Here is a 20,198-nt window from a genome sequence, read left to right as displayed (position 1 = left end):
AAGAGAAGCTGGCACACATATACACGCATGCTGAGAAACCCGAAACACAGCCATTCCCACAGCTGCCCAATCAGGCAGTGTTGGCTAATAGACACTTACTCATGCTCACACACATCAACACATTCTCATTGCAGAACAATCACACTGCCTTGTCTCACTCACACAAACTCATTCCCAGTATCACCCAATGTCTCACACATTGCTTTCCACACAAACAAACCTAAGGGTAACCTCATTAACCTTAAAACACAAACAAACCCCACATAACTACAAGAGCAGGGGTGTATTCATTAGTCGGATTCAGTTGCAAAACAGTTCTGCAACTGACTAATGAATACACCTTTGGTGTTCCACATGGTCAAATGCAGTGCTCTCACCTCGTTGAATATATCTGCATATTCAGCCAATCAAATTGTACCTATTCATGTTAGGCCTACTGCTATGTGGATACTCTTTATCCACACAAAGAAAAACACTGGATCTTAAACAGTATAAAACATGTATTCAATCAGTCTGAAGAAGCAGCAAAGCCCCAACTCTCTTATTTCCAGAGTGATAATATCCCATTAAAATAGCATATGTAGAATACCCTATACACAATCCAATGCATCAAGAACAAAAAGAGCAGACAATAGACTTACAGTATATTTAGTTTGGACCAATAAAAACAAATAAACACATTGTGCACATGAAGACCCAAACACAACAAATAAACACATTGTGCACATGAAGACATACGGCCCAAATACAACAAATAAAAACTGTGCATGAAACACAATAAGAATGGAATTCTTAGTCTTCCCTCAGTTCATGGATTTAGAGACTTAGTACCGATGATGTAGAGTACATGCCATGTCTGCTTAGAGTAGGGAAAGGGTTGCAAAACTCCAGGAACTTTCAATAAATTCCCTGGTTTTCCAGAAATCCTGGTTGGAGGGCTCCAGATTTCCTTCTTATTCCCTTCAGATTCTGTGAATCCTCCAACCAGGATGTCTGGAAAAACAAGTTCCTGGAGTTTGGCAACCCTAGTAGGGATGGACAACTGAGGGCTCTACACCCCAGCTACAACTAGTACTACTAGGAGCACTAGTACTAGTACTACTAGGAGCACTAGTACTAGTACTACTAGGAGCCTCTTCATCTCTCCGTGGTACTTAACTGATCCATTCATATAACTGATTAACTAGCGAGTCTAGACCTTAGACGTCTGGTTATCCAGGTGACCTTAGACGTCTGGTTATCCAGGTGACCTTAGACGTCTGGTTATCCAGGTGACCTTAGACGTCTGGTTATCCAGGTGACCTTAGACGTCTGGTTATCCAGGTGACCTTAGACCTTAGACGTCTGGTTATCCAGGTGACCTTAGACGTCTGGTTATCCAGGTATTCAGTGCTTTCAGAAAGTATTATTCAGCCTCATTCTAAAATGGATTTTAAAAATAAAATAATAATCCTCACCAAGCTTAAACAAAAGCCCATGATGACAGAGAGAAAACAGGTTTAGATACATTTTTGCAAATCTATAAAAAACAGAAATACCTTTATTTACATAAGTATTCAGACCCTTTGCGATGAGACTCGAAATTAAGCTCAGGTGCATCCTGTTTCCATTGATCCTGTTTCCATCCTTGAGATGTTTCTACAACTTGGAGTCCATCTGCGGTAAATTAAATTGATTGGACATAATTTGGAAAGGTACACACCTGTCTATATAAGGTCCCACAGTTGACAGTGCATGTCAGAGCAAAAACCAAGACATGAGGTCGAAGGAATTGTCCATAGAGCTCCGAGACAGGATTGTGTAGAGAAACAGATCTGGGGAAAGGTACCAGACCATTTCTGCAGTATTGAAGGTCCAAGAACACAATGGCCTCCATCGTTCTTAAAGGGAAGAAGTTTGGAACCACCAAGACTATTCCTAGGGCTGGCCGACAGGCCAAACTGAGCAATTGGGGGAGAAAGGCCTTGGTCAGGGAGGTAACCAAGTACACTGACAGAGCTCCTCTGTGGAGATGGGAGAACCTTCCAGAAGAACAACCTTTTTTTGCAGAATTCCACCAATCAGGCCTTTAGGTAGTGGCTAGATGGAAGCCACTCCTCAGTAGAAGGCTCATGACAGCCTGCTTGGAGTTTGCCAAAAGGCACCTAAATGACTCTCAGACCATGAGAAACAAGAATGCCTGAATGCCAAGCATCATATAAAACCTGGCACCATCCCTACGGTGAAGCACGGTGGTGGCAGCATCATATCTGGATGAAACCTGGCACCATCCCTACGGTGAAGCATGATGGTGGCAGCATCATATCTGGATGAAACCTGGCACCATCCCTCTGGTGAAGCATGGTGGTGGCAGCATCATATCTGGATGAAACCTGGCACCATCCCTCTGGTGAAGCATGGTGGTGGCAGCATCATATCTGGATGAAACCTGGCGCCATCCCTACGGTGAAGCACGATGGTGGCAGCATCAGGCTGTGGGGATGATTTTCAGCGGCAGGGACTGGGAGACTAGTCAGGATTGTGGGAAAGATGAACAGAGCAAGTACAGAGAAATCCTTGATGAAAACCTGCACCAGAGCGCTCAGGACCTCAGTCTGAGGCAAAGGTTCACCTTCCAACAGGATAATGACCCTAAGCACAGAGCCAAGACAAGGCAGGAGTGGCTTCGGGACAAGTCTCTGGACTTGAACCCAATCTAACATCTCTGGAGAGACCTGAAAATAGCGTGTAGCAACATTCCCATCCAACCTAACAGAGTTTGAGAAGATCTGCAGAGAAGATTGGGAGAAACTCCCCAAATACAGATGTGCCAAGCTTGTAGTGTCATACCCAAGAAGACTCGAGGCTGTAATCGCTACTAAAGGTGCTTCAACAAAGTACAGAGTGAAGGGTCTGTAAATGTGATAATTCCATTTTATAAATGTACAAAATAAAAACAATTAAACCTCTCTTTGCTTTGTTATTATGGGGTATTGTCAAACACTTTAATACATTTTAGAATAAGGCTGTAATGTAACAAAATGTGGAAAAACTCGAGGAGTCTGAAAACTTCCCAAATGCACTGTACATCAGTCTAGTTAAAAGAGAAGGATAACAACCCAGCAGATACTGTAGCTACCAGGAACAGAGTTGTTCACCCCTAGTTCACAGGGTACCATAGTGATGAGGACAGACAAGTCAACTATAAAGGTGAGGGGGTCTCAAACCCCACTAGAGGCGGGATCATCCTGCCCTGTTAGAGCGATTCAACCAATAGCAGCGCATTGATGCTGAGCAAAAAACATTCCACTGGACAACAGAGACTACTGTGATTGACAGGGCAGGACTGTCCCACCCATGGTTGAGTTCTCAGTAATGATGTCCCAGACTAGGACAGAAGGCACAAAAAGGAAGTGGTGGAGGGAGAACGATGAGGAAGATGCCCCTAACCACTGATACAGGGTCAGATATTTATTCATCATTTTTCATCCCCCATTGCTAGGGTACTCTGATCCTAGATCTGTGATTAGGGACAGCTTCTGCCTTGAGAGGAGAAAGTCTTCTTAAACCCTTGGTGGGTAGGAGTGATCATGAATCATTTACAATATGAGTAACAATATCAGTGATTGACAGCCTGACCATGATAGGGTCAAGAAGCCTGTTATCTCTCTCTCTTGTAACCATTGGTGTGAGTCTCCAGCCACTTAGATTTCGATGAGTTTATAGGATGGCACGCCTTGATTGGCAGATGCAAATCTCCAGAACAGGAAGAACCGGATGAGACTGGTCACAATGCCTGGCGTGTTTGGAACCTGTAACACACAAACAAACACAAAGAGGGTAAAGCCTGGCGGGTAGGAGCGTTGGGCCAGTAACCGAAAGGTTGCTGGATCGAATCCCCGAGCTGACAAGGTAAAAATCTGTCGTTCTGTTCCTAAGGCAGGCAGTTAACCCACTGTTCCCCGGGCGCCAAAGACCTGGACGTCGATTAAGGCAGTTCTCCGCACCGCTCTGCCTCAGAGGGGATGGCTTAAATGCAGAAGTCACATTTCAGTTGTACAACTGACTAGGTATCCCCTTTCCCTAAAGGTAATTTACAATCATTTAACAGTCCCCTTCCATCTAGCCCCTACCATGTCTCACATACAGTCTATTCAGACCCCTGGACTTTTTCCACATTTTGTTACTTTACAGCCTCATTCTAAAATGTATTAAATGCATTTTTTTTCTCTTCAATCTACACACAATAACAACAAAGCAAGAACTAGATAAAAAAAAATATATATACTTTTTAAATACCTTATTTACATAAGTATTCAGACCCTTTGCTATGAGACAGAAAGAAATTGAGTGCAGGTGCATCCTGTTTCCATTGATCATCCTTGAGATGTTTCTACAACTTGATTGGAGTCCACCTGTGGTAAATTCAATTGATTGGACATGATTTGGAAAGGCACACACCTGTCTATAAAAGGTCCCACAGTTGTCAGAGCAAAAACCAAGCCGTGAGGTCGAAGGAATTGTCCGTAGAGGTCCGAGACAGGATTGTGTCAAGGCACAAATCTGGGGAAGGGTACCAAAACATTTATGCAGCATTGAAGGTCTCCAAGAACACAGTGGCCTCCATCATTCTTAAATGGAAGAAGTTTGGAACCACCAAGACTCTTCCAAGAGTTGGCCACCCGGCCAAAATGAGCAATCGGGGGAGAAGGGCCTTGGTCAGGGAGGTGACCAAGAAAACTCTGACAAAGCTCCAGAGTTCCTCTATGGAGATGGGATAATCTTCCAGAAAGATAACCATCTCTGCAGCACTCCACCAAATCAGGGTTTTATGGTATCGTGGCCAAACTCCTGCTTGGAGTTTGCCAAAATGCACCTAAAGACTCAGACCATGAGAAACAAGACTCTCTACTCTGATGAAACGGTTTGAACTCTTTGGCCTGAATGCCAAGCATCACGTCTGGCACCATCCCTACAGTGAAGCATGGTGGTGGCAGCATCGTGCTGTGGGGATGTTTTTCAGCGGCAGGGACTGGGAGACTAGTCATGTTCGAGGGAAAGATGAACGGAGCAAAGTACAGAGAGACCCTTGATGCCAAGCTTGTAGTGTCATACCCAAGAAGACCCGAGGCTGTAATCGCTGCCAAAGGTGCTTCAACAAAGTACTGAGTAAAGGGTCTGAATACTTATGTAAATGTGATATTTTAGTTGTGTTATTTTTAATAAATTAATAGTTGCAAAAATGTCTATAAAACTTGTTTTTGCTTTGTCAATGAGATATTGTATGTAGAGGGGAAAAAATAATTGAATACATTTCAAAATAAGGCTGTAACGTGGAAAAAGTCAAGGGGTCTGAATACTTTCCGAATGCACTGTATACACACACACCATGATATAGTAGTCTTGCAGCTGTAGTCCATAGAGCGTCCAGGATGTTGAGGTGAGGAAGGTAGCTACAGTCAAAGAGAAGGACAAACGCTCCACACTACCAGTACGCACGATCTCCATCTGACAGAGAGAAGAGAGGGAGAGGCAAAGGGCAAGGGGAGAGAGCGTGATGAGAAAAGTGGTCATGTTCTAAAGATGGAATCTAATTGGCCTGTTGTTGGTCTACCTTACATATTTATGAGAGTATGTGAGGAATCGGAGAACAGTGGGTATCAGGGTGGTAGGTACCAGAACATTGGAGAAATAGGTCTGTTTGCCAGGCTAGTGAGTGTGTGTTATCTGCAGTGGGTATCAGGGTGGTAGGTATCAGAACATTGGAGAAATAGGTCTGTTTACCAGGCTAGTGAGTGTGTGTTATCTGCAGTGGGTATCAGGGTGGTAGGTACCAGAACATTGGAGAAATAGGTCTGTTTACCAGGCTAGTGAGTGTGTGTTATCTGCAGTGGGTATCAGGGTGGTAGGTACCAGAACATTGGAGAAATAGGTCTGTTTGCCAGGCTAGTGAGTGTGTGTTATCTGCAGTGGGTATCAGGGTGGTAGGTATCAGAACATTGGAGAAATAGGTCTGTTTACCAGGCTAGTGAGTGTGTGTTATCTGCAGTGGGTATCAGGGTGGTAGGTACCAGAACATTGGAGAAATAGGTCTGTTTACCAGGCTAGTGAGTGTGTGTTATCTGCAGTGGGTATCAGGGTGGTAGGTACCAGAACATTGGAGAAATAGGTCTGTTTGCCAGGCTAGTGAGTGTGTGTTATCTGCAGTGGGTATCAGGGTGGTAGGTATCAGAACATTGGAGAAATAGGTCTGTTTGCCAGGCTAGTGAGTGTGTGTTATCTGCAGTGGGTATCAGGGTGGTAGGTACCAGAACATTGGAGAAATAGGTCTGTTTACCAGGCTAGTGAGTGTGTGTTATCTGCAGTGGGTATCAGGGTGGTAGGTACCAGAACATTGGAGAAATAGGTCTGTTTACCAGGCTAGTGAGTGTGTGTTATCTGCAGTGGGTATCAGGGTGGTAGGTATCAGAACATTGGAGAAATAGGTCTGTTTACCAGGCTAGTGAGTGTGTGTTATCTGCAGTGGGTATCAGGGTGGTAGGTATCAGAACATTGGAGAAATAGGTCTGTTTGCCAGGCTAGTGAGTGTGTGTTATCTGCAGTGGGTATCAGGGTGGTAGGTATCAGAACATTGGAGAAATAGGTCTGTTTACCAGGCTAGTGAGTGTGTGTTATCTGCAGTGGGTATCAGGGTGGTAGGTATCAGAACATTGGAGAAATAGGTCTGTTTGCCAGGCTAGTGAGTGTGTGTTATCTGCAGTGGGTATCAGGGTGGTAGGTATCAGAACATTGGAGAAATAGGTCTGTTTACCAGGCTAGTGAGTGTGTGTTATCTGCAGTGGGTATCAGGGTGGTAGGTACCAGAACATTGGAGAAATAGGTCTGTTTACCAGGCTAGTGAGTGTGTGTTATCTGCAGTGGGTATCAGGGTGGTAGGTACCAGAACATTGGAGAAATAGGTCTGTTTGCCAGGCTAGTGAGTGTGTGTTATCTGCAGTGGGTATCAGGGTGGTAGGTATCAGAACATTGGAGAAATAGGTCTGTTTGCCAGGCTAGTGAGTGTGTGTTATCTGCAGTGGGTATCAGGGTGGTAGGTATCAGAACATTGGAGAAATAGGTCTGTTTACCAGGCTAGTGAGTGTGTGTTATCTGCAGTGGGTATCAGGGTGGTAGGTACCAGAACATTGGAGAAATAGGTCTGTTTGCCAGGCTAGTGAGTGTGTGTTATCTGCAGTGGGTATCAGGGTGGTAGGTACCAGAACATTGGAGAAATAGGTCTGTTTGCCAGGCTAGTGAGTGTGTGTTATCTGCAGTGGGTATCAGGGTGGTAGGTACCAGAACATTGGAGAAATAGGTCTGTTTACCAGGCTAGTGAGTGTGTGTTATCTGCAGTGGGTATCAGGGTGGTAGGTATCAGAACATTGGAGAAATAGGTCTGTTTGCCAGGCTAGTCAGTGTGTGTTATCTGCAGTGGGTATCAGGGTGGTAGGTACCAGAACATTGGAGAAATAGGTCTGTTTACCAGGCTAGTGAGTGTGTGTTATCTGCAGTGGGTATCAGGGTGGTAGGTACCAGAACATTGGAGAAATAGGTCTGTTTACCAGGCTAGTGAGTGTGTGTTATCTGCAGTGGGTATCAGGGTGGTAGGTACCAGAACATTGGAGAAATAGGTCTGTTTACCAGGCTAGTGAGTGTGTGTTATCTGCAGTGGGTATCAGGGTGGTAGGTACCAGAACATTGGAGAAATAGGTCTGTTTGCCAGGCTAGTGAGTGTGTGTTATCTGCAGTGGGTATCAGGGTGGTAGGTACCAGAACATTGGAGAAATAGGTCTGTTTACCAGGCTAGTGAGTGTGTGTTATCTGCAGTGGGTATCAGGGCGGTAGGTACCAGAACATTGGAGAAATAGGTCTGTTTACCAGGCTAGTGAGTGTGTGTTATCTGCAGTGGGTATCAGGGCGGTAGGTACCAGAACATTGGAGAAATAGGTCTGTTTGCCAGGCTAGTGAGTGTGTGTTATCTGCAGTGGGTATCAGGGTGGTAGGTACCAGAACATTGGAGAAATAGGTCTGTTTGCCAGGCTAGTGAGTGTGTGTTATCTGCAGTGGGTATCAGGGTGGTAGGTACCAGAACATTGGAGAAATAGGTCTGTTTACCAGGCTAGTGAGTGTGTGTTATCTGCAGTGGGTATCAGGGTGGTAGGTACCAGAACATTGGAGAAATAGGTCTGTTTACCAGGCTAGTGAGTGTGTGTTATCTGCAGTGGGTATCAGGGTGGTAGGTACCAGAACATTGGAGAAATAGGTCTGTTTACCAGGCTAGTGAGTGTGTGTTATCTGCAGTGGGTATCAGGGTGGTAGGTACCAGAACATTGGAGAAATAGGTCTGTTTACCAGGCTAGTGAGTGTGTGTTATCTGCAGTGGGTATCAGGGTGGTAGGTACCAGAACATTGGAGAAATAGGTCTGTTTACCAGGCTAGTGAGTGTGTGTTATCTGCAGTGGGTATCAGGGTGGTAGGTACCAGAACATTGGAGAAATAGGTCTGTTTACCAGGCTAGTGAGTGTGTGTTATCTGAACTCTGTATTAAAGTTGTAGAAAAGTTTCTTCACCAGTGCGTGGAAGAATGTGTCCAATGCGTGGACATAGGGTGCATATTGTATAAACACTGTGTAAGAAAGGGTTTGCATATTTACCAGGTCAGCGAGTGGACTCAGGTACATGCTGATAGTGAACAGGCTGCAAGTGAGACCTAGCTGGGCCAGCTGAGACTCTCCCTGAGGCAGGACAACACTGAAGTACAGCCAGCCTCCACAGACCACTCCTCCTGCTAGTAACGTCTGAGAGGTCACTCGCCTCTGGAACGAACACACACACACGTTTACTGACCCCATACTAGTTTTAACCACTTTGGCACACACCCTAAAACTAGGCTTCAAGCTAGAGGTGGCCCGAATAATCAGAATGGCCAATTAATTAGGGCAGATTTCAAGTTTTCATAACAATCAGAAATCGGTATTTTTGGACAACGATTTTTTTTTACACCTTTATTTAATATTTTTTAACTAGGAAAGTCATTTAAGAACACATTCTTATTTTCAATGACGGTCTAGGAACCAAATTTTTACCTTGTTAACTGCCTTGTTCAGGGGCAGAACAACAGATTTTTACCTTGTCAGCTCGGGGGATTCAATCTTGCAACCTTACAGTTTACTAGTCCAAAGCTCTAACCACCTGATTACATTGCACTCCACAAGGAGACTGCCTGTTACGCGAATGCAGTAAGCCAAGGTAAGTTGCTAGCTAGCATTAAACTTATCTTATAAAAAACAATCAATCATAATCACTAGTTAACTACACATGGTTGATGATATTACTAGTTTATCTAGCGTGTATATGCTTTGCATATAATTAATGTGGTGCATATCATTGCTCCAATGTCTACCTAACCATGAACATCAATGCCTTTCTTAAAATCAATACACAGAAGTATATATTTTTAAACCTGCATATTTAGCTAAAAGAAATCCAGGTTAGCAGGCAATATTAACCAGGTGAAATTGTGTCACTTCTCTTGCGTTCATTGCACGCATAGTCAGTGTATATGCAACAGTTTGGGCCGCCTAATTTGCCAGAAGTTTACGTAATTATGACATAACATTGAAGGTTGTGCAATGTAACAAGAATATTTAGACTTATGGATGCCACCCTTTAGATAAAATACGTAACAGTTCCGTATTTCACTGAAAGAATAAACGTCTTGTTTTCGAGATGATAGTTTCCGGATTCGACCATATTAATGACCTGAGGCTCGTATTTCTGTGTGTTATCATGTTATAACTAAGTCTATGATTTGATAGAGCAGTCTGATTGAGCAATGGTAGGCACCAGCAAGCTCATAAGCACTTTTGTGTGTTTTGCCAGCAGCTCTACTGTTTATGACTTCAAGCCTATCAACTCCCGAGATTAGGCTGGGGTAACCGATGTGAAATGGCTAGCTAGTTAGCGGGGTGTGCGCTAATAGCGTTTTAAACGTCACTCGCTCTGAGACTTGGAGTAGTTATTCCCCTTGCTCTGCATGGGTAACGCTGCTTCAAGGGTGGCTGTTGTCGTTGTGTTCCTGGTTCGAGCCCAGGTAGGAGCGAGGAGAGGAAGCTATACTGTCAATACTAAAGTGTCTATAAGAACATCCAATAGTCAAAGGTTAATGAAATACAAATGGTATAGAGAGAAATAGTCCTATAACAACTACAACCTAAACCTTCTTACCTAGGAATATTGAAGACTCATGTTAAAAGGAACCACCAGCTTTCATATGTTCTGAGCAAGGAACTTAAAGGTTAGCTTTCTTACATGGCACATATTGCACTTTTACTTTCTTCTCCAACACTTTGTTTTTGCATTATTTAAACCAAATTGAACATGTTTCATTATTTATTTGAGGCTAAATTGATTTTATTGATGTATTATATTAAGTTAAAATAAGTGTTCATTCAGTGTTATTGTAATTGTCATTATTACAAATACATTTTAAATGTAAAAAAAAGTAGTACATTTTTAAAAATATATAAATCGCCCGATTAATCGGTATCTGCTTTTTTTGGTCTTCCAATAATCGGTATCGGCGTTGAAAAATCATACTCGACCTCTACTTCAAGCAGGGAACCAGTGGGCAGACATACTAAAAGTACTTCAAACCCTAATGGAAAAATACAAACAATGAACTAGAGCAAACAAACCTTGAATGTCTACAGAAAACTCATCATTATGATATCTACAGAAATGAACACCAGACCATCTGGTGACCATCGTCATTTATGAACATTTGAACATCTTGGCCAAGTTCTGTTATAAGCTCCACCCGGCACAGCCAGAAGAGGACTGGCCACCCCACATATGCTCTCTCTAATTCTCTCTTTCTTTCTCTCTCTCGGAGGACCTGAGCCCTAGGACCATGCCCCAGGACTACCTGACATGATGACTCCTTGCTGTCCCCAGTCCACCTGACCGTGCTGCTGGTCCAGTTTCAACTGTTCTGCCTTATTATTATACGACCATGCTGGTCACGTAGCCTGGTTCCTCTCTAGGTTTCTTCCTAGGTTTTGGCCTTTCTAGGGAGTTTTTCCTAGCCACCGTGCTTCTACACCTGCATTGCTTGCTGTTTGGGGTTTTAGGCTGGGTTTCTGTACAGCACTTTGAGATATCAGCTGATGTATGAAGGGCTATATAAATACATTTGATTTGACCATCTCTAAGACAAATGAATGCACTCCTGGGGGATTCAGGTCTGGCCGTATCTATGTGATAAGTGACCATAAAACACTGTGGTCAACTCACCTTGTTATTGGTGTAGTTGCAGTAGGAGAGACTATAAAACACTGTGGTCAACTCACCTTGTCATTGGTGTAGTGGCAGTAGGAGAGACTATAAAACACTGTGGACAACTCACCTTGTCATTGGTGTAGTGGCAGTAGGAGAGACTATAAAACACTGTGGTCAACTCACCTTGTCATTGGTGTAGTTGCAGTAGGAGAGACTATAAAACACTGTGGTCAACTCACCTTGTCATTGGTGTAGTGGCAGTAGGAGAGACTATAAAACACTGTGGACAACTCACCTTGTCATTGGTGTAGTGGCAGTAGGAGAGACTATAAAACACTGTGGTCAACTCACCTTGTCATTGGTGTAGTGGCAGTAGGAGAGGATGTAGAGGGACTGTAGACAGGCTCCTATGGTGTTAACCAGGACCAGAGTCCCATCCGTCTTCAGTATCCCATAATACAGCCAGCCCAGGTTACTATAGAGACAGACAAGACTTTAGCTCAGTGGGCTAACACAGTATGACTTGTGCAGATGACCCGGGTTTAATCAGTGGTCACTGGCACGTTGCCTAGGCACCACACACACAGCTTACTTGAGGCATGTGGTGAGGAAGGGGAGGAACTGGACGTTATCTGCACTTTTGGAAGCTCTCATCTTCTTCAGGTCCGTCCTGACACACACACACACACACACACACACACTTTTATAAGACCTGCTTGCAAATCTAGCACAAGAAAAAGGATGCAACTGAACTAAAACATTATTTTATTATCACCTGTCCTGACTATTCTATTTACACAAGCCTCAGGCATTGAACGAATAACTAAGCAAATATTTGATTAACTCATATCTGTGAGATAAGGGTGGACTAGCTAGCTAGCTAACCAACACCTAGCTAACTATGTTTCCAAAGTTTAATGCTATACAAACAAGCAAATTAGAGCTGAATTTGGTCTCTGCCCAAGTTTGCGATGTTGGCACTAAAGAACAGGTATCTAGCTAACGTTAGCTACTTAGCCAGATAGTTTATCTGAACAGCAGAAAGCTGTCAAACTTACAGTCCAGTCGAGAACATCCCGACTGTAAATACGATGCACGCCCATGATAGAAACTGCAAAAACTCCATAGATAGGAAAAGGGAATGTGTGGCGCACTACCTAGATAGCTAGGTATGTGTCTAAATTGTGAGTAATTTCGCTGTGAATATCAAATCAGCTATAGTGCAAATAGTTGACATCTGCATCAGCGACTCAACGCTGACGTCGTTCTAACGACACTGTAGTTCCGTGTTTGTAATCAAGGGCATATTCATTTCGCCAATTGTGTTGCAAAACGTTTCGTATACGGAAGCAAACAGAACGTAACGAGAGACACCTAACTTCACGTGTCCAATAGAAACTCTCGTTTGCTTTAGTTTGGTTCTTTAACGGTAAACGGTTTCCTTAATGAATAAACCACAGTATTCTGAAATAATTCTGCACTCTGATTGGCAGATATGGATGAGAGGATGGATAGGTTTCCACCAATGATATGATGGTCAATATGACGATGGATGATTTCGCTCGTAATCCATCAAGGACTTTAGGTACAGATCTTGGATCAGTCTTTTCTCCCAAAACATTAATCTTAACAATTAAGGGAAATAATGATACACTGACCTTAGATCAGTGTCCACGGGCAACGCTATCCTCGTCCTCTCCCTAGAGACATGAAGTTGCATCTGTGATCACCAATAATGGGATTTAGATGTTGCCGAGTGCACCGCTACATCAGTGTCCAGGGACATATTATAAGGTCACTAAATGCACTCATTTAGATGAACGCAGCAGAATATAGTCTATGTCAAATGTGCAGGAGGCGGAGATCATGATACTCTGATCAAATAGTGTAAAACCACAGTCTGTTTTGGGGTAGGTAGGCTACTGCTGCAAAAACCTACTACTCCTACTGCTAGCAGGTACCCCCCCTACTTTTTGTTTGATTACCTGCCATCGGATTATTTAGAAATATATGGCTCAAACAATCGATTAATCAAATGTATTTGATAAAGTCCATTTTACAACAGCAGTTGCCTGTCTATTTATTTGTTATTTTTTATTTAACCTTTATTTAACTAGGCAATTCAGTTAAGAACACATTCTTATTTACAATGACGGCCTAGGAACACTGGGTTAACTGCCTTGTTCAAGGGGCAGAACCACAGATTTTTACCTTGTCAGCTCGGATACTGTATCTGTGCTCCATAATAGCTGTATATAACTCCCATCCATAGCAAATAATATCCTAATGACATATTCCTCTATGGGACAGACAACAAGATGACAGTCAGAATACTGGGATGTCTAGTAGTGTAGTCTGGGCACAGTGTGAAGTTTTCACCTTGGAGGCATGCTGGGTTGGAATGAATGACCTCCTCTGCTGTATCATCACTGAGACACAATATAAATACCCAAATATAGCCTGGAATGTTCGAAACAGTGTAACTTATACCACATACACCCTCTTCACAATATCCACCTTTATGCTATATAGGATAATAATGAGCAAGGGGTTTTGTACATTGCGAGGGGGAACTCATCTCAGTCACTACAGTGTGAAGTGGAACGGCTCCTAATTCATGTTTTGCCTGTGTAATAAACATTTCCAGGTAAACCAAAAGGAGAGCAGTTGTAGATGAAGTCAATCAAAAATCAACTCAGTTTATTACAAGCTGCAACAGGGAGACACCACCCAGCATGAAGCAGAGAAAATGTCTAACTGGCCTCTTGGAGACAGAACCTTAATATCTTAATCAGACAGCACCAAATGTTCTGTAAACAGCAGCCAAGAGGCTTGTATGAAGTCAAAACAAAAAGGCAATGACTTTGTCAGCTGCTACAGAATCACACAGTGTTCAGAATGACATCAATACAATACAACAGTGAAATATCAGTGTGTCCTCAGTCCTTGTACTTGGACCTCCATTCTTGCGTCAATCACTGTCAACAGATACGGGAATAATCCATAACATTCATTATCAAGTCTAATGACCATCAACCCAAACTAGCATTTCACTACACCTGCAAAAACATCTGCTAAATATGTGAACGTGACCAATAAAATTGTATTTGATCAACCCACACTAGTGACCATCAACTCACACTAATGACAGTCAACCCGCACTAGTGACCATCAACCCACACTAGTGACCATCAACCCGCACTAGTAACCATCAACCCACACTAGTGACCATCAACCCGCACTAGTAACCATCAACCCGCACTAGTGACCATCAACTCACACTAATGACAGTCAACCCGCACTAGTGACCATCAACCCACACTAGTGACCATCAACCCGCACTAGTAACCATCAACCCACACTAGTGACCATCAACCCGCACTAGTAACCATCAACCCGCACTAGTGACCATCAACCCGCACTAGTGACCATCAACCCACACTAGTAACCATCAACCCGCACTAGTGACCATCAACCCGCACTAGTAACCATCAACCCGCACTAGTGACCATCAACCCGCACTAGTGACCATCAACCCGCACTAGTGACCATCAACCCACACTAGTGACCATCAACCCGCACTAGTAACCATCAACCCGCACTAGTGACCATCAACCCGCACTAGTAACCATCAACCCGCACTAGTGACCATCAACCCGCACTAGTAACCATCAACCCGCACTAGTGACCATCAACCCGCACTAGTAACCATCAACCCGCACTAGTGACCATCAACCCGCACTAGTAACCATCAACCCGCACTAGTGACCATCAACCCGCACTAGTAACCATCAACCCGCACTAGTGACCATCAACCCGCACTAGTGACCATCAACTCACACTAGTGACCATCAACTCACACTAGTGACCATCAACTCGCACTAGTGACCATCAACCCGCATTAGTGACCATCAACCCGCACTAGTGACCATCAACCCGCACTAGTGACCATCAACCCGCACTAGTGACCATCAACTCACACTAGTGACCATCAACCCACACTAGTGACCATCAACCCACACTAGTGACCATCAACCCACACTAGTGACCATCAACCCACACTAGCGACCATCAACCCACACTAGTGACCATCAACTCACACTAGTGACCATCAACCCACACTAGCGACCATCAACCCACACTAGTGACCATCAACCCGCACTAGTGACCATTAACCCACACTAGTGACCATCAACCCACACTAGTGACCATCAACCCGCACTAGTAACCATCAACCCGCACTAGTGACCATCAACCCGCACTAGTAACCATCAACCCGCACTAGTGACCATCAACCCGCACTAGTGACCATCAACTCACACTAGTGACCATCAACTCACACTAGTGACCATCAACTCGCACTAGTGACCATCAACCCGCACTAGTGACCATCAACCCGCACTAGTGACCATCAACCCGCACTAGTGACCATCAACTCACACTAGTGACCATCAACCCACACTAGTGACCATCAACCCACACTAGTGACCATCAACCCACACTAGTGACCATCAACCCACACTAGCGACCATCAACCCACACTAGTGACCATCAACTCACACTAGTGACCATCAACCCACACTAGCGACCATCAACCCACACTAGTGACCATCAACCCGCACTAGTGACCATTAACCCACACTAGTGACCATCAACCCGCACTAGTGACCATCAACCCACACTAGTGACCATCAACCCGCACTAGTGACCATCAACCCACACTAGTGACCATCAACCCGCACTAGTGACCATTAACCCACACTAGTGACCATCAAATCACACCTTGGGTTTCACAAACAGAACAATGGAAATGAAGTGTTATAAGGAAACTCCAAATATGCTAAACATTGTGTCTAAACTGAATATGAACATTAGTTACAGTACCTTCAGAAAGTATTCACACATGGACTTTTTCTACATGTTGTTATGTTAGATTTATTAGAGATTTTGTGTCACTGATCTACACACAATACCCTATGCCAAAAATGTATTTTGTTTGTAGAAAATTTTGAAAATTAATACAAAATGAAAAGCTGAATTGTCTTGAGTCAATAAGTATTCAACCCCTTTGTTATGGAAAGCCGAAATAAGTTCAGAAGTAAAAATGTCTTTAGTCAATAAATATTCAACCCCTTTTTTATGGCAAGCCTAAATAAATTCAGGAGTAAAAATGTGCTTAACAAGTAACATAATCAGTTGCATTGACTCATTCTGTGTTCAATAATAGTGGTTAATATATATTTTTTATGACTAACCCATATCTGTACCCCACACAATCAAGACAACATTGAATTTTCCTGAGTGGCCTAGTTACAGTTTTGACATAAATTGGCTTGAAAATCTATGGCAAGATCAACAACCAACTTGACATAGCTTGAATAATTTTTTTATAATAATGGGTAAATATTGCACAATCCAAGTATGCAAAGCTCTTAGAGACTTACCCAGAAAGACTCACAGCTGTAATCGCTGCCAACTGTGTTTCTAACATGTCTTGTCTCAGGGGGTTGAATACTTATGTAATCAAGGTATTAGTGTTTTATTTTTCAACATTGTAATAAATGTTAGAATTTTTCACCCACTTTGACATTACAGAGTATGCTGTGTAGATTTTTGACCAAAAATGACAATTAAATCCACTTTAATCCCACTTTGTAACCCAACAAAATATGGAAACAGTCAAGGACTGTTAATGTATCATATATTACCCCATTACAGTATTCTTTAACAAAGGAATAGTTTATTTCCAAAATGCTATATCCAACTCTTCCACCAGTGCCTTTTCATCACATATGATTGCTTATGGGTACCTTCATCTGTGTGTAAAGTATAACTGTTCTCAGATTTTTTAATTAAGCCAATACATTGTTTTCACTGAATACATTTATGAGTCTGCTGTTAAGGATAATGCAAGAGGATTAACAATTGGCTTTTTACCAAATTACCGTACGACAGACCACGTATTCACTCTGCACACCCTAACTGACAAAATGTCTATTTCTTTGGAACTTTTTACTTCTTCTACTTCTTCTACTTCTTTCTTTTAATTTTGTTTATCTATTTCACTTGCTTTGGCAATGTCAGCATGTTTCCCATGCCAATAAAGCCTTTTGAATTGGATTGAGAAAGGGAGGGAGGGAGGGAGGATAGCAAACAAACGGGCAAGGGAGAGTATAAGGGAGAGAGCGAGAGTAGCACTTTCATACCCAGGTGTCAGTTTGCTCATGGTCTCCTGTCACCCCTCTCTCCTCCCCCTGTGCTCTCTCTCTTTTTTCTGGCATGGGAAACATGTGTCAACATTGCCAAAGCAAGTGAAGTAGATAATACACAAAAGTGAAATAAACAATCAAAATGAACAGTAAACATTACACTCACAGAAGTTCCAAAAGAATAAAGACATTACAAATGTCATATTATGTCTATATACAGTGTTGTAATGATGTGCAAATGGTTGAAGTACAAAAGGGAAAATAAATAAACATAAATATGGGTTGTATTTACAATGGTGTTTGTTCTTCACTGGTTGCTCTTTTCTTGTGGCAACAGGTCACAAATCTTGCTGCTGTGATTGCAGACTGTGGAATTACACCCAGTAGATATGGGAGTTTATCAAAATTGGATTTGTTTTCGAATTCTTTGTGGATCTGTGTAATCTGAGGGAAATATGTGTCTCTAATATGCTCATACATTGGGCTAGGAAGTGCAGCTCAGTTTCCACCTCATTTTGTGGGCAGTGTGCACATAGCCTGTCTTCTCAAGAGCCAGGTCTGACTACGGCATCTTTCCTCAATAGCAAGGCTATTCTCACTGAGTCTGTACATAGTTAAAGTGTCACGTGTGCGCCCTCTCCGGCCTCTAGGTCACCAGGCTGCTCGTTATGGCACACACCTGTCACCATTGTGACCCGCTCCTGCGCATCATCAGACTCACCTGGATTCCATCACTCCCTGAGTATATACAGTGAGGGAAAAAACTATTTGATCCCCTGCTGATTTTGTACATTTGCCCACTGACAAAGAAATTATCCGTCTATAATTTTAATAGTAGGTTTATTTGAACAGTGAGAGACAGAATAACAACAAAACATTCCAGAAAAATGCATGTCAAAAATGTTATACATTGATTTGTATTTTAATGAGGGAAATAAGTATTTGACCCCCTCTCAATCAGAAAGATTTCTGGCTCCCAGGTGTCTTTTATACGGGTAACGAGCTGAGATTAGGAGCACACTCTTAAAGGGAGTGCTCCTAATCTCAGTTTGTTACCTGTATAAAAGACACCTGCCACAGAAGCAATCAATCAATCAGATTCCAAACTCTCTACCATGGCCAAGACCAAAGAGCTCTCCAAGGATGTCAGGGACAAGATTGTAGATCTACACAAGGCTGGAATGGGCTACAAGACCATCGCCAAGCAGCTTGGTGAGAAGGTGACAATAGTTGCTGCGATTATTCGCAAATGGAAAAAACACAAAAGAACTGTCAATCTCCCTCGACCTGGGGCTCCATGCAAGATCTCACCTCGTGGAGTTGCAATGATCATGAGAACGGTGAGAAATCAGCCCAGAACTACACGGGAGGATGTTGTCAATGATCTCAAGGCAGCTGGGACCATAGTCACCAAGAAAACAATTGGTAACACACTACGCCGTGAAGGACTGATGTCCTGCAGCGCCCGCAAGGTCCACATGCTCAAGAAAGCACATATACATGCCCGTCTGAAGTTTGCCAATGAACATCTGAATGATTCAGAGGACAACTGGGGGAAAGTGTTGTGGTCAGATGAGACCAAAATGGAGCTCTTTGGCATCAACTCAAATCGCCGTGTTTTGAGGAGGAGGAATGCTGCCTATGTAACGGATGTGAAATGGCTAGCTAGTTAGCGGTGTTCGCGCTAAATAGCGTTTCAATTGGGGACGTCACTTGCTCTGAGACCTAGTAGTTGTTCCCCTTGCTGTTGTTCCCCCGCGGCTTTTGTGGAGCGATGGGTAACGACGCTTCGTGGGTGACTGTTGTTGATGTGTGCAGAGGGTCCCTGGTTCGCGCCCGGGTATGGGCGAGGGGACGGTCTAAAGTTATACTGTTACACCTATGACCCCAAGAACACCATCCCCACCGTCAACCATGGAGGTTGAAACATTCTGCTTTGGGGGTGTTTTTCTGCTAAGGGGACAGGACAACTTCACATCAAAGGGACGACGGACGGGGCCATGTACCGTCAAATCTTGGGTGAGAACCTCCTTCCCTCAGCCAGTGCATTGAAAATGGGTCGTGGATGGGTATTCCAGTATGACAATGACCCAAAACACATGGCCAATGCAACAAAGGAATGGCTCAAGAAGAAGCACATTAAGGTCCTGGAGTGGCCTAGCCAGTCTCCAGACCTTAATCCCGTAGAAAATCTGTGGAGGGAGCTGAAGGTTTGAGTTGCCAAACGTCAGCCTCGAAACCTTAAGGAGTTGGAGAAGATCTGCAAAGAGGAGTGGGACAAAATCCCTCCTGAGATGTGTGCAAACCTGGTGGCCAACTACAAGAAACGTCTGACCTCTGTGATTGCCAACAAGGGTTTTGCCACCAAGTAAAGTCATGTTTTGCAGAGGGGTCAAATACTTTTTCGCCTCATTAAAATGCAAATCAATTTATAACATTTTTGACATGCGTTTTTCTGGATTTTGTTGTTATTCTGTCTCTCACTGTTCTAATAAACCTACCATTAAAATTATAGACAGAATTTCTTTGTCAGTGGGCAAATGTACAAAATCAGCAGGGGATCAAATACTTTTATCCCTCAATGTATATATATATATATGTCCCTCCACACAAGGCTTTCCTTAAGTCTGGGTCAGTCACAGGGGTCAGGTATTCTGCCACTGTGTACACTCTGTTTAGGGCCAAATAGCA

At 43.3% G+C, this 20,198-nt stretch overlaps 1 protein-coding gene across 1 annotated transcript; it reads right to left on the bottom strand.

Moving 5' to 3' along the window:
• Positions 1–482: 482 nt before the first annotated feature.
• slc50a1 (solute carrier family 50 member 1) lies at positions 483–12,574 on the bottom strand. The gene is made up of 6 exons (XM_029653589.2): positions 12,357–12,574; positions 11,891–11,968; positions 11,650–11,773; positions 8,673–8,834; positions 5,368–5,487; positions 483–3,791 (listed from the first exon to the last, which is right to left on the bottom strand). Exons 1-6 carry the CDS (start codon positions 12,422–12,424, stop codon positions 3,684–3,686), a joined length of 660 nt encoding a protein of 219 aa, XP_029509449.2. The 5' UTR covers positions 12,425–12,574; the 3' UTR covers positions 483–3,683.
• Between the last annotated feature and the right edge of the window lie 7,624 nt (positions 12,575–20,198).

This window comes from Oncorhynchus nerka, linkage group LG14, assembly GCF_034236695.1.
Source record: "Oncorhynchus nerka isolate Pitt River linkage group LG14, Oner_Uvic_2.0, whole genome shotgun sequence".
Taxonomy (NCBI): domain Eukaryota; kingdom Metazoa; phylum Chordata; class Actinopteri; order Salmoniformes; family Salmonidae; genus Oncorhynchus; species Oncorhynchus nerka.
Note: the sequence above shows the minus strand (reverse complement) of the source record. Positions and strands in the feature narration are given on the sequence as shown.